At 31.9% G+C, this 13,204-nt stretch overlaps 2 protein-coding genes across 16 annotated transcripts in view; one reads left to right on the forward strand and one right to left on the reverse strand.

Annotated features, from left to right (window-relative positions):
* LOC142326264 (uncharacterized) overlaps positions 1–13,204 on the forward strand; it is a 147,488-nt gene that overhangs the window by 94,477 nt on the left and 39,807 nt on the right. For 7 of the 14 annotated variants that reach the window (XR_012756738.1, XR_012756736.1, XR_012756737.1 and 4 more), the window contains one exon: positions 72–320. The exons of 3 other annotated variants lie outside the window; for them this stretch is intronic. The gene's annotated coding sequence lies outside the window, so the exon portion shown is untranslated. Of the gene's footprint in view, positions 1–71; positions 321–13,204 lie in introns of those variants that run through there. 4 more of the 14 variants (XR_012756739.1, XR_012756743.1, XR_012756746.1 and 1 more) reach the window with 2 other exon arrangements.
* Positions 1–13,204, reverse strand: part of LOC142326266 (methyl farnesoate epoxidase-like) — a 30,087-nt gene that overhangs the window by 2,111 nt on the left and 14,772 nt on the right. Inside the window, exons 2-3 of one of the 2 annotated variants that reach the window (XM_075368600.1) lie at positions 12,842–12,993; positions 9,014–9,274 (exon numbers count right to left, since the gene is read on the reverse strand). In XM_075368600.1, the coding sequence (XP_075224715.1) occupies positions 9,014–9,274; positions 12,842–12,904 (324 nt within the window). In that variant the 5' untranslated portion in view covers positions 12,905–12,993. Of the gene's footprint in view, positions 1–9,013; positions 9,275–12,841; positions 12,994–13,204 lie in introns of those variants that run through there. The other variant, XM_075368601.1, reaches the window with a different exon arrangement.

The raw sequence follows: 13,204 nt of genomic DNA on the forward strand, positions 1-13,204 counted from the left end.
GAAAGCAATAAAATTTAATGAAGGAAAAAAATTCATTTTTTTCTGTATTGTTCTTTCTTATTCCTGTTTAGGCATTACTTCAGAGGGTGATGTGTGTTTAAGCGAAGTGTAATCTTGTACAGTTTCAGTTCAACCATTCCTTAGATGTGCGGCTTGAAATCCAACCACCAAAGAACACCAGTATCCATGATCTAGTTAGTATTCAAATATATACAAAAGTAACTGCCTTTACTAGGATTTGAACGCTGGAACTCTAAATCAACTTCTGGACTTCTAAATCAACTTATTTGGGAAGATGTGTTCACCACTAGACCAACCTGGTGGGTTTTCTGTAATGTTAGTTTAATTTGAAATTATGTAGTGTTACATATGAAGTTGTAATTGACTGATTGCATGCATCAACGTGTTTATCTCGGTATATAAAAAAGTTTAATTTTATGTAAGAATATATATACATAAAAATAGAGGTACTTTTGCGGTGATCACATTTAATATGAATACAAACATAACCTCACAAATTGGTGAGTTTAAAAGAGCGAAATTCTTGGTTCATATTTCTAGGTAGTATTTTTTTTAAATGCTAGGAATACGATGTTAAAAATAAAAATTCAACAGTTTTTTCTAAAGTGAAAGTGACAGAAGCTTAACCAGCTTTTGTCTTCAAATAACACTGATGCTACATTTTAAGGAAATAATATTGACTGATGTGAAGTAATAATATTCTATGATTTAACGTAAAATAATGCATGATGTTAGGTGGTCTAATCCAGAAACATGAATTTGCATTCATATTTATACATGTATTTTCTTTTAATTTTCACATTCACTAATGAATGTCCATGAATTTCTTGATAAAATAAAACATAAATTATGAAAATTGGATCATTGTTTACAAAATAATTGCTTCCAGAAGCCCGATAGTACATAGCCTACAGTATCCATGTTATAAATAAATCCATCCATATTATCAAATTATTAATATTTTATAAATATTAATTTGTTACCAACAAATCAATTCGTATTTGTTTTTGGATAAAATATTTCATTTTGGGTAAATGTTTTCTTTAAAATTATGTGTAGGAAAACACTCCCCATGTAATCTTTTACCGTACCTTGTACAGACAGTTCTTGTTTTTCTTTTTAAAGAAGACAACCAAAACAAAAATACTTAATGCAACAAAACTGCTGGATTACATGAATTCACAGCTTTGAAATAAATTAGTATAAGAAGCTATAACAGGTAAGTTACTTTTTACCTTATTTATGATCAGATACCTTTAGAACAGAATTAGTATATATTAACTACCAAACTACCATTTTTTTGTTGAATATGATTTATTTCAGTAAAACATTTTTTAATCATTTTGATGAAAAATATGAGTTACGTATGTACTTCCAAGTACATGAGTAACGAGAACAACTTACTTCTTAACAAGTAGAACAAAACTAAATAAGTAATTCTTAAAAACAAAATTTAATAATACTGTACATCAAATAATACACTAACTTCTTACAAACATTTAAAAAAATAATACAAACACATAATCTAAATTTTATACTATGTACCATTAGTAAATCTAAGTTATATAAATATTAACTATTATGAAGATAATTTTATAGAAATTTCTTCTTTATGAACAATAACGTGTTTTTCTAATCTATCTTTACTATTAAAAGACTTTTGACAAATATTACACGTAAATTTCTTCACACCTGTATGAATTATAAGGTGTTTCTTCAAATTACCATTATTTTAAAAAGTTTTTCACGAGTGTTACATTTAAATTTTTTTCACCAATATGAATAGAAAAATGTTTGTTTAAATCACCGCTTCGATAAAATGAATTTTGACAATGTACGACGGTAACTTTTTTCACCGACATGAATATTATTGTGATGCATCAGATTATATTTTGACTTGAATGTTTTTTCACAATGATTACACGTATATTTCTTAGCGTCATTAATATTTTGTTTATTACACTCCACTAATCTATCGCTTACATCATTATTATTATTAATTCTTATATCGTGTTCAAATTCTAATGTTTTATCGTTATTAAATCCATCAGTACTAACACTGTCGATTTCATTGATTTTTTACGTAAGCGATTACGTAAAACGTTATCTTTGCGCTTCTTGAGAATCATATATTTCATATTCTGAATATTATCCTCGACATTTTCTGAAACACCTACAGCAGAGAGACTACTGCAGAACACTATATATCACCTTGAAGCTTGGTCCAGGATTACGGGTTTCACATTTTCATCCGAAAAAACAAAATGTGTAGTTTTTTCTCGGCTACGAAACCCCTCTATTCCGCAAATTTTTCTGAACGGTGAGACTATTACTATCTCTAATTACGTTAAGTTTTTAGGTTTAATTTTTGATAGCCGTCTTACTTGGGTCAAACATTTAAAAGAATTGAAAACAAAATGTTCCAAAATTCTAGATATGATGCGAGTCCTTACTAACACCAACTGGGGAGCCGATAGATCATGTATGATACGTTTTTACTATTCCTTTGTTCGCTCCCGTTTAGATTACGGTTGTGTGGCCTACTCATCAGCTCGTCAAACCGTGCTTAAAATGCTGGATAGTGTACATCATGCTTTCCTTCGGCTTGCCACAGGCGCGTTTAGATCTAGTCCTGTCACAAGCTTACTGGTAGACTGTGGTGAACCATCACTTTGGGATAGACGAGACCAGCTTTTATTATCGTATTTTGCTCGTCTCAGAAGACAACCAAATCACCCGGCTCTTGAGTCAGTCTTTAGAAATCCTAATCTAAGAAAGTATGAGGACCATCCACGTCGTACTGCACCGGTAGGTATCCGTACCTGGCGTCTGCTGCAGCATATAAATGTTGACAAACCGTCATTCTTTCCTATATATCCTTGCTCATATCCTCCGTGGAAAATAAACCTTATAAATTTTAATTTTGACCTGACCACATACAATAAACAATCAACACCATCTATTGTCTTTCAGCAAATGTTTCAGTGTGTTCTCTCCAAGATGAAACCAGACGCGGTTGTATACACTGATGGATCGAAACAAAATGATACAGTTGGGTGTGCATTTGTTGTTAATGAGAGAACTTATATGTTTGGTCTACCCGGTATTATAAGTGTGTTTACCGCTGAACTATACGCTATAAATAAGGCTCTAAACATCATTAACCCTAAATATAGAAAAATTCTTATTTGCAGTGACTCGTGTAGTGCTCTCCAAGCCTTAAAAAACTTTTATCCCAAACATCCTATCGTCATTGAAATTTACAACGCAATCGCTGAGTTGAATAATCGCAACACAGAATTAAGTTTTTGCTGGGTCCCTAGCCACGTAGGGATTCCAGGTAATGAACATGCAGATTCCGCTGCCAAAGAAGCATGTAACCAGCCTCCTTTCACCACCCGAGTTGCTACTTCTGATTTCATTAACTATGTAAAACAATTATTAAGAACAAGGTGGCAAGGTGATTGGACAGCTACCGTTGATAATAAACTCCGTCAGATTAAAGATTCTGTGTTACCATGGAACTCCTCATACAGAAAACCCCGGCGTGAGGAAGTAGTTCTCTGTCGATTGCGGATAGGACACACGAGAGTCACACACGAGTACCTGTTTACAAGAGGACAACCACCTCTATGCGCAAGATGCAACTGCCGCGTGACTGTGCGCCACATACTCGTGGACTGCATATGTTATGCTGCATTGCGTCGTAAATTTAAAATTCCTAGTAACATCCGTGGTATCTTGCGTGACGATAAGGAGGTTTTAAACCGGATGTTTATATTTTTACGTAGTATAGGGTTAATACAAAAAATTTAATAAGTATGTATTCTTTCGTAATTGTATGTATTGTCCTATGTATTGTTTTTGTTATCCGAGTAGGGAGCCTTTTACACTCCCTATCGGATTTTTTTTTTTTCCTATATGTATATATTCATATTTTTTTTTGTTTGTTTTTTAAATTCGTCTGTGATATTAGTTGTAAGATTTTTGTGATATTAGTTGTAAGACTGTAAACGTAATAGTTTTAAGTTTTATCTCCTTTTTTAGTTTTAAGTTTTATTTATTTTTAATGTGATAGTTTTTAACATAGTTTTAAGTTGCATATTAGTGTTTTTGTTATCTGAGAATGGGCCTTTTACACCCATTCCGGATTTTGTTTCTGTGATAGTAGTTTTAAGTTTTAATGTTATCTAAAAACCTTAAATTATTTTTATTTATTTTTCTATTTATTTATTTTCCGGGCGATGATAACGTTCAACCGTTTTTCGCCCAAAAAAAAAAAAAAGAAAAAAAAGAAAAAAAGCATCAACTGAATATCCGCACTAACATTGTGTGAGTTTCTGCCGCTATTTTATCAAAATAAATATAGAAATATTTCTAATTGTCATACATTATTTTATATACAGGTGATTACAAATAAAATATATACTTTCAACAGCTTTATTAAAAATTTATTTTTAAGAGATGAGATGATCGCTTACATAATTATATAGAATTCTTTAAGTTCTTATTTATAAATGTTTAATGTGTACACCATTTTTAACACGACAGATATCAATTTATTGAATTCGTCCCAAACATGTGCAAGCATATATTGGTCAATGGTAGCAACAGCATTTCTAATACGTCATATTAAGTCGCCGATATCAACAGGAAGAGGCGGTACAAAAACTTTGTCTTTTACATAACCCCATAAAAAGTAGTTGCAAGGTGTCAATTCTGGACTACTTGGTGGCCAACACTTTCACCATACGTTGATTTACCATATTTTGTTCTAAAATGCCACTGCACGGCAGTAACAGAGTATGTTTTGGCTAATTCGAACACACAAAAAACTTTCTCTACAGCAGTAGTAGTGGCCACCTTACCAGTCTGGTAACATGACACATCAATCAGCTGAGCAGATATACCAAGACAGAGCACCGGGTTGGTCTAGTGGTGAATGCGTCTTCCCAAATCAGCTGATTTGGAAGTCAAGAGTTCCAATGTTCAAGTCCTAGTAAAGCCAGTTATTTTTACACGGATTTGAATACTAGATCGTGGATACCGGTGTTCTTTGGTGGTTGGGTTTCAATTGTACAAGACTACACTTCCTTTACACTCATACATATCATCGTCTGAAGAATTATCTAAACGGTAGTTACCAGAGGCTAAACAGGAAAAAGAAAGAAAGATATACCAAGATAAACTTTAAAAAGATTCCCTGTAAAACCATATCATTTATTGTATTCACATACACTAGTTTAATTTTTATAAGCTATCAAAAATGTATATTTCAATTCTAATCACTCTGTATTACCACAGGTTGATAACCTGGAAATGTTTAGATTAAAAAAACATGCGTAATTAAGAGTAAGAATTAAGCAAACAATCCAAATTATAACACTAATAAGTTAAATTAAAAACGATTGAACACATTATATTTTTAAATAAACAACTTTACCAATTCTTCCTGTTTAATTTTATATTGTTCTTCCTTTTTTATAAACATCAAACCTTCACAGTTACAGTTTTTATCCAAACTTAAAGGATCATTTTTTACCGCAATTAATTTTAATTTCCACATAAAGAAATAAATTAATATTTGTAACATTTATCAAAAATCTTTTAATCAGATTTGTATTTTGGAATACATCTTAACAATATCCTTCTTAGAGAATTGTTTTGACCTTTTAAGAAAATTGATTAAGGAAAAAAGTAATAGCATTCTTTAATATGTGTATAATTTAAAACTAGTATGACAAAAGTTTTCTAATGTTTATAATGCAATGTATTTTTCTCATTTTTGTATGTTACAACTTAAGGCCGGGAATTTCTATCTTGTTTGCCTCAAACGCATATTTTTATATTACTGTAGATTATAATATATGATGAAGTATGTTTATGAACATTTTAAGCCCTGAACCATGGCAGTCAGAAAATTTGGTGTAAAAAAGATGTGTAAAGTTCTCAAATGAGACTTTTGTCCAAATCACAAGTTTAAATGTGGTTTTCTTGAACTTTTTTTTTCTCAAATAACGCTGATCTTGATTGAATCTAAAGCCTCATTATGATTTTATATTAACTTTAACATCACCTCTATTTTTTAGCTCTATTTTTTATTTTTTGGTAGTTGTGTTTTTTAATTTTTATAATTGTTTTTATTATTTAATACTGTTTAGTTATCATCGAGAAAAATTTACAGTTTAAAAACTTTTGGATATAATGTATTAACATTCTGAGCAAAATAAGAGAATTGTAAACATTTCACTTTATTTATTTAATTGACATACACCAATTTAAACTTACAGATTTCTCAAATGAGTGAGTTCATTGAGAAATCTTTTACCATGTGGATTACACAGCAATTTTCTGGAATCCAAATAACTAATGGCTAAAATCTCCAATTGTCTCATGCAATTCTGTGCTATGTAGGCTGGCCCGTGGCAAAAAGATGCGAGTGCTCAGATCTACGACAGCTCTATCTAAGGTAGTCCCTTTTAGTTTATACACAGTCACAGCCCGGCACAATATTAGTGGCACATATGCCGTTCTACTTTGCCCTGTCTCGCTAAAGCATCAAATTCAACAATATGGGCTCAATCCGATGACAACAGCATTACCTGTAATCTTACTGTCATCAAAGTCTACACAGATCATTTGTGTGAGCTCATCAATGTCATGCTGGTCTTGACATAGTGAGGGCCAAATTCTCTGAGTATATCAGTTAATTTTGTTCTGGTTTGGTTCCATCATGATTTTGTATTATACTAACAAAATCACCATTCAAATTTTGAAAATTAGGTGACTGCAGAGATATTATAAGAGCACCTCCCAAAATAGCACCTCAGAGGCAACTCATTTGTTACCAGTTGATGATGATGATCAGTCAGCCTCTCGAGAGGTGCTCAGATCACCTTACCACTGTAGCCTCACACGCAGTCCTCACGGGAGCCGATTATTATTAAACAGAAATTCTTTTAATTTATTTAATATTGTCTTATTTTACTTATCAATTTAATTCTATTATTTTTTAATATTCATTCTATTGATTTGAGTTATTCAGTTCAAACCCAGCAAACACAGTGATAGAGACTCGGAGTTCATTAAGTCAATTCATTAAAGTTTGTGCTTCAACCGGAAAATCTTCACTACTACATATATATTTATATATATACATATATATAAATATATATACATATTTACATAGCCTGTGACACTTTTTATAATGTAAGGATTCCAATGCGGAGTCATACATTTAATTCTGTTCGGCCATTGGGCTTGTACAGTGGTACAACATTTGTTGTGGTAGATATTTGTTGTAGCATGGAACAACAAATGTACCCTCATGAGGGTATCGGTACAACTTTCCAATACCCTCATCGTAGAACAGAGCTGCCTGTGTTTTCAGCTGTGTTTCTACATTGGTCTGCAGCTCGATGTCTGTGCCAAAATGTTGTCCTCCTAGCCGGCATTTCATGTGAGCAAAGAGGTGAAAATCAAGTCTGGGCTGTATGATGGGTGATTAAACACTTCCCAACAAAAACGCTGCAGAAGCTTCTTTGTTACAGCTGCAATGTGCGGCCAAGCATTGTCATGGAGAAAGACAATGCCTGAAGACAACATTCCTCTCCACTTATTCTGAATTGTGGCTTTTTCACAAAGTTCTCTCCTAGCCAGCGTTTCAACATTTTGGCACAAATATCGAGCTGCAGACCAGCGTATAAACATGGCTGAAAACACAGGCGGCTCCGTTCTATGACGAGGGTATTGGAAAGTTGGTACTATGCTACAACAAATTTCTAAATCGGAGTGGTGACTATGTAGAGAAATAGCGTAACTATGTAAGTACTTGTTACAAATAAAAATTTTTTTTATTTTCACTGTGGTTTTAATTTTGTGACCGAACGGATCTTGAATAAAAAATAACCCTCGTACATATACCCTAAATACATCACACTCCTTTTTGGGCAGTTTTGTAATAATAAGATATCAAAATTACATACTGCCTGTTATACAAACCTAAAACATTATTTACATTTTGAAAAGAGAAATTTCACATGGATTTAATATTTAAAACTCTCTGATTTATTAATATTAGCACAGTAGCTTTTAAATAAAAGTAATTTTTCTAATGATAAGTGTGCATTAATTAAATAGAATAAAATACAAATTCAAAGTAAAAACAAGAATATAGAGTAAAGGGTGGTAGATTTAGCTGGTATGACTATATGCTCCATTCCATAACTCTATTCAAAGAGAATAAAAGTACTCTTTACTACAGCTGTAATAATGAGATAAATGTCATTTGTACTGTAGATTACAGCGTCAAAAGTGCTGCATTTTCAAAAATTAGGTCAACAATATGGAATTGGATGCAGTTTAACATTTGTATGAAATGAAGAAATCTATTGGTAGGAGAGTTTCTTAAACTGGTACAAAGGATTTAACATCAACTAATAACAAAAATCGCCTAAGAACTGAGCCAATGAATGGAATAAATGAATCATTCCTTCATAATGCATTGGGGATGAGTTTATAAAAATTCCTTCTCTTGGAGATCCAAATCCCAAAACAGCATTTTCCCAATTTCCAAATCAGTAGACCAAGGCATTATGGAAATCAGTAGTGACTGATTTTTGTCTGAAAAGCTTATATTTGATGTTTAATTTTTTTTTAGTTATGAGATAATCAAAATTATGATATATTACTGAAAATTCTAAAAACTATTAAACTTCATTCTCGTTTTTTTTTTTAATAGTAAAAAGATTTTTGATTACATCTATAAAAGAGAATTTTATCTAAATTTTAGATTATTTGATTTTAAATCTATACAAGAAAATCTGTATGTAAAAAGAAAAATTACAGAGAAAAAATTACATTAATGGACAAAGATAAGTTTTGCATTTGTAAATGAATGTAAAAGGTTTAAAGTATCCTGTAATTAATATTATGATTGGAATAACTTCAACTCTAATTATAATTTCATGTAGTGATTTATTAAAATACATACCCTTAGAAATCCATTTAGTTTGTTTGAAATATTGACAAATTCATAATATTTCATTTTTCCAGGTGCTATAAAACGGATGAATGGCATTTTATTTATAAGACCTCCAGACATATCCACTATACGAAAAAGTTTAGTGATACTGAGTAACAGTTCTTTCAAACGTTCATCATCCAGGTCATAACGTTGACCAGCTAACATTGTCCAGATTGTATTAAGAATTGATGTTCCAAACATGCAATCCGTTCTTAGCGACTTTTCATCCTAATAAAATAATTGTTTGTTTAATTTAGGTTTTACGTTTTCATATAAGACATGAATTGCAATATAGATTACTATTTAAAATAGTAAAAATTAATTACTTAAAACTATAAATTTTAAATGATATATTAAACCATTCAATAAATATGTTTTCAAACTTTACATGATAGCAGTATCTCAGTCACTCTTGCCACTAACTTCATCAGTTAATGCTAACAAATGACATCAATGAAGCTAAAACACAGATATTAGAACTTCAAAACATTGTAAATAATACTGGTCTCAAAATATCATTCAAAAAGACAGAAATTATGCCCCAAAAACCAACACAATTAAAAGAAGTAAACATAGCAGTAAAATCAAAATAGTAACCCACTTTAAATACCTTGGAAAAATAACAATAAACAACCTAAACAAATAACCTCAGTCCAAACCAGAACAACCAAACTAGCTAAAGTACAAAAATTAACCTGGTACACGTAGAGTAAAAAAGTCTATCCAGAAATGCCAAAATAAGATACTAGAACACAGTTATAAAACTGGAAGCCACATATGCAGCAGAAACACTCTTTCACCTAAAGAAACAATCAAAAACCGACAAACTCCATCGTGCCCGACAAAGTTGTGTGCAAAGAATTAGAACTCATCCTGATAGCATGCATAAGAGGAGACTAGGATTCTTTGGACACATCATGAGAACGCAAGATTCCAGACTTCTGAAACAGCAGGTACAGTACAATCTCAACTCAAAAAATACCAAGACAGGATGCAGATGGATCAGAGAAATAACTGAGAATCTGAAGGAAATTGACCTTAACCAGAAAACACTACAGACAAAATAAGATTAAATGAAAAAATCAAGGGCAAAAACAATCACTTCATACTCATAAGAAAGATACTAATTCAACATGAATATTTTCAACACCAAAAAACGCATGGAGATTGGAATGTATGAAAATGTACTGGTAGGTTTGCAAGGCCGGAACAGTCCCTTTGAAGGGACTTGGATAATGGACGGACTAAAGTGATCATTTGCCATCATAAAAGATGAAAAAAAAATGGTAGTACTTGGTCATACATAACATCCTCTGAAGTAATACCTGATTGTAATTCCCAGAATCAGGAATCAGGCTAAACAGGAAAAAGGAAGGTAATATTCACCAATAACCTATTTTGAGTCTTTGACTAATGATTAAATGGTTAATATGTTATTTAGAATCATTAGTGAGAACTCTCTAATAAATTTATTCTCCTTAATTTCTGATAAATTTTATTTAGATTAGGTGTGAATTTTTACCTTAGATTAGTTTTTAGAAAAAAACTCACTCACGCAATAGATATTTCAATCATAACAATTTTTATAACTTAAAAAACAAACTGATATTTAAGGAATCAAGAATATAATACTTCCACCTTACACAATGCATGAGATGAAGTGTTGAAGAGGGGTCTGAGAGAATAAGTCAGCAAACCTACAGGATGATCATAGTTACATATTGTATACCTCTAGAACATCAATTAAATGCTCTAATTATGTGTTCTTGCATATTGATTTTTATAATGACAGCCATGGAGTATCATCATGGTTGACCTTTGCATCTACTTACATCAGCTAAGACACTGACCTCCACTACATTTAGTCACAAATGTCAATTACCTATTTACAATTACAATTTGTACTCCCTTCATGAGAAGGAAACAGCTCCACAGACAGAGCCACTCCCCCTCACTAATAAAGTATGAAAGCAAAATGTGCTTGAGAAATGTGTAGAGTAATCTTTCAGAAAGTATGCAAGGGAATTATATCTGTTACCTTAATAACACTGCTCACTTGCAATTGATGATTGTAATTTATTACAATAAATACTTTCCATTTAAGGAAAGATGGTTACAGTAGTAATAGCAGTAGCAGTAGCAATCAAGGCTGAAGAACCTGCTTATCATATCAGTTTTGCTATTATTATAAGAAACATATACAAGCAGCATATACAAGGTCTGTAAATAAAGTAATGAGACTAATTTTTTTTGGCAGCCAAAGTGGCAACACTGTAAAGTTACAAGTAAATATATGGTTATATGAACAGCTGATTTATATTAGGTATTAATATTTTTAGTCTATTTTTGCCACGTGAGACATAAACAAACTTTTCATGAAATGAGTTTTTGTTGTACGTTATAAAAATGAGTGATACCAATTATGAGCAGTGTTGTGCAATCAAGCTGTGTTACGGTGAGAATGCTACTGAAACTTTTTCAAAATTGAAAAGGGCATATGGAGATAACACTCTGTCACAAGACCATATTTTTAGGTGGTTTAAAGCATTTTCAGATGGCCGGAAATCAGTTGCGGATGATCCACATTCTGGAAGACCGTTAACGTCAAAGATGACGATGTTGTGTGAATCAGAGACTTGATATGGTACGACCAGCGACTAACTGTCTGAATGACTGCAGAACAATTGAATCTAACCATACCACAGTCCATCAAATTTTGACAAATGAATTGGACGTAAAAAAATCTGTGCAAAATTGATCCTAAAAACCTCACTGTTGAACAGAAAAATAACAGGGTGGAAATGTGCCATGATCTTCTAGGGTGAATTGAAACCGATTCTGATTTTCTAAAAAAATGTTATTACTGGTGATGAATCTTGGATATTTGAGTATAACCCAGAAACAAAACGTCAGAACAAGAAGTAGCATACTCCAAACTCACCACGTACCAAAAAAGCTAAAACAAAAAAAAAATGAGCAATTCAAAAATCAAGCCATGTTAATTTGTTTCTTTGATAGTAATGGCATTGTCCATAAGTTGTTTTTGCCTACAGAAAATTAATGTGTTTACCAAGAAATTCTTGAAAGACTATGGAAAAGAGTTGCCTGCATGAGATCAGCCATAAAAGATAATTGGATGGTGCATCATGACAATACACCTTGTCACACTGCACCCTCAATTAATGAGTTTTTGACAAAGAAAAACATTCCTGTAGTTCCTCAACTACCTTAACCACCTGACTTAAGTCCCTGCGACTTTTTCCTGTTCCCAACTTTTAAAAAAAACACTTCAAGGACACCATTTTGCAACAGTACAAAACATTAAAAAGAATATGTAACTGACCATCTGAAGGATATTCCAGTTTCTGAGTTCCAACACTGCTATGAAGAGTGGGAAAACTGTTTGAAGTGTTGTGTCGCTTCCCAAGGGAACTATTTCGAAGGTGATAGAGTCCATCGTAAATAAAAAGTTTTTCTGAATCAGTCTCATTACTTTATTTACAGACCTCATGTGCCACTTTCATTTATTGCCTAGATCTGATCACAATAGAAGTATATTAAAAGTAATTTTAGCCTTGACATTCGTCTTTACACAATATTTATTTTTCTGAATAAGGCTACTCCCAGGACAATAAATAAGTGTAAGAGACATTACACAAATATAATGAAACATCAGATGCTAAAGTTTGTAGTTTACTTTTTTATTCAAGTATGTATATCTCCTATATTATTTACTTTATAATTTACATATTAATGTTGAAGAAATCTTGTGTATATGAGAATTAATGTACAAACCTTGCATTTTATTTTCAACCCTGAAACAAGCTCTGATGTTTCTAAGATGATCCTTTGTTCCATTGCACTTCTTCCAAATCCAAATTATTTTAAATTTTGTAAACAGAAACGACGTTGGTCTTGACCGATAGGCCCATCAATAAATGCAACACCTAAACAAAATTAAATTTGATTGGAAACTTTTTAAATCTATTCCACTGCACCTTTTGCTAAATGTGAAAGTTGAAAAACTTAACCTGGGTCTGAATTAGTTTTTACTCTAGGTTAAGCTTCTTCAGAGACTGCCACTGAGAGCACTTTTAGAGTTAGATTGTAGTTCTTCATTTAAAATGTTATTTTTATGTGTTATAGTCTATTTATATA

Source organism: Lycorma delicatula, chromosome 6 (genome assembly GCF_047948215.1).
Source record: "Lycorma delicatula isolate Av1 chromosome 6, ASM4794821v1, whole genome shotgun sequence".
In the NCBI taxonomy this organism is placed as follows: domain Eukaryota; kingdom Metazoa; phylum Arthropoda; class Insecta; order Hemiptera; family Fulgoridae; genus Lycorma; species Lycorma delicatula.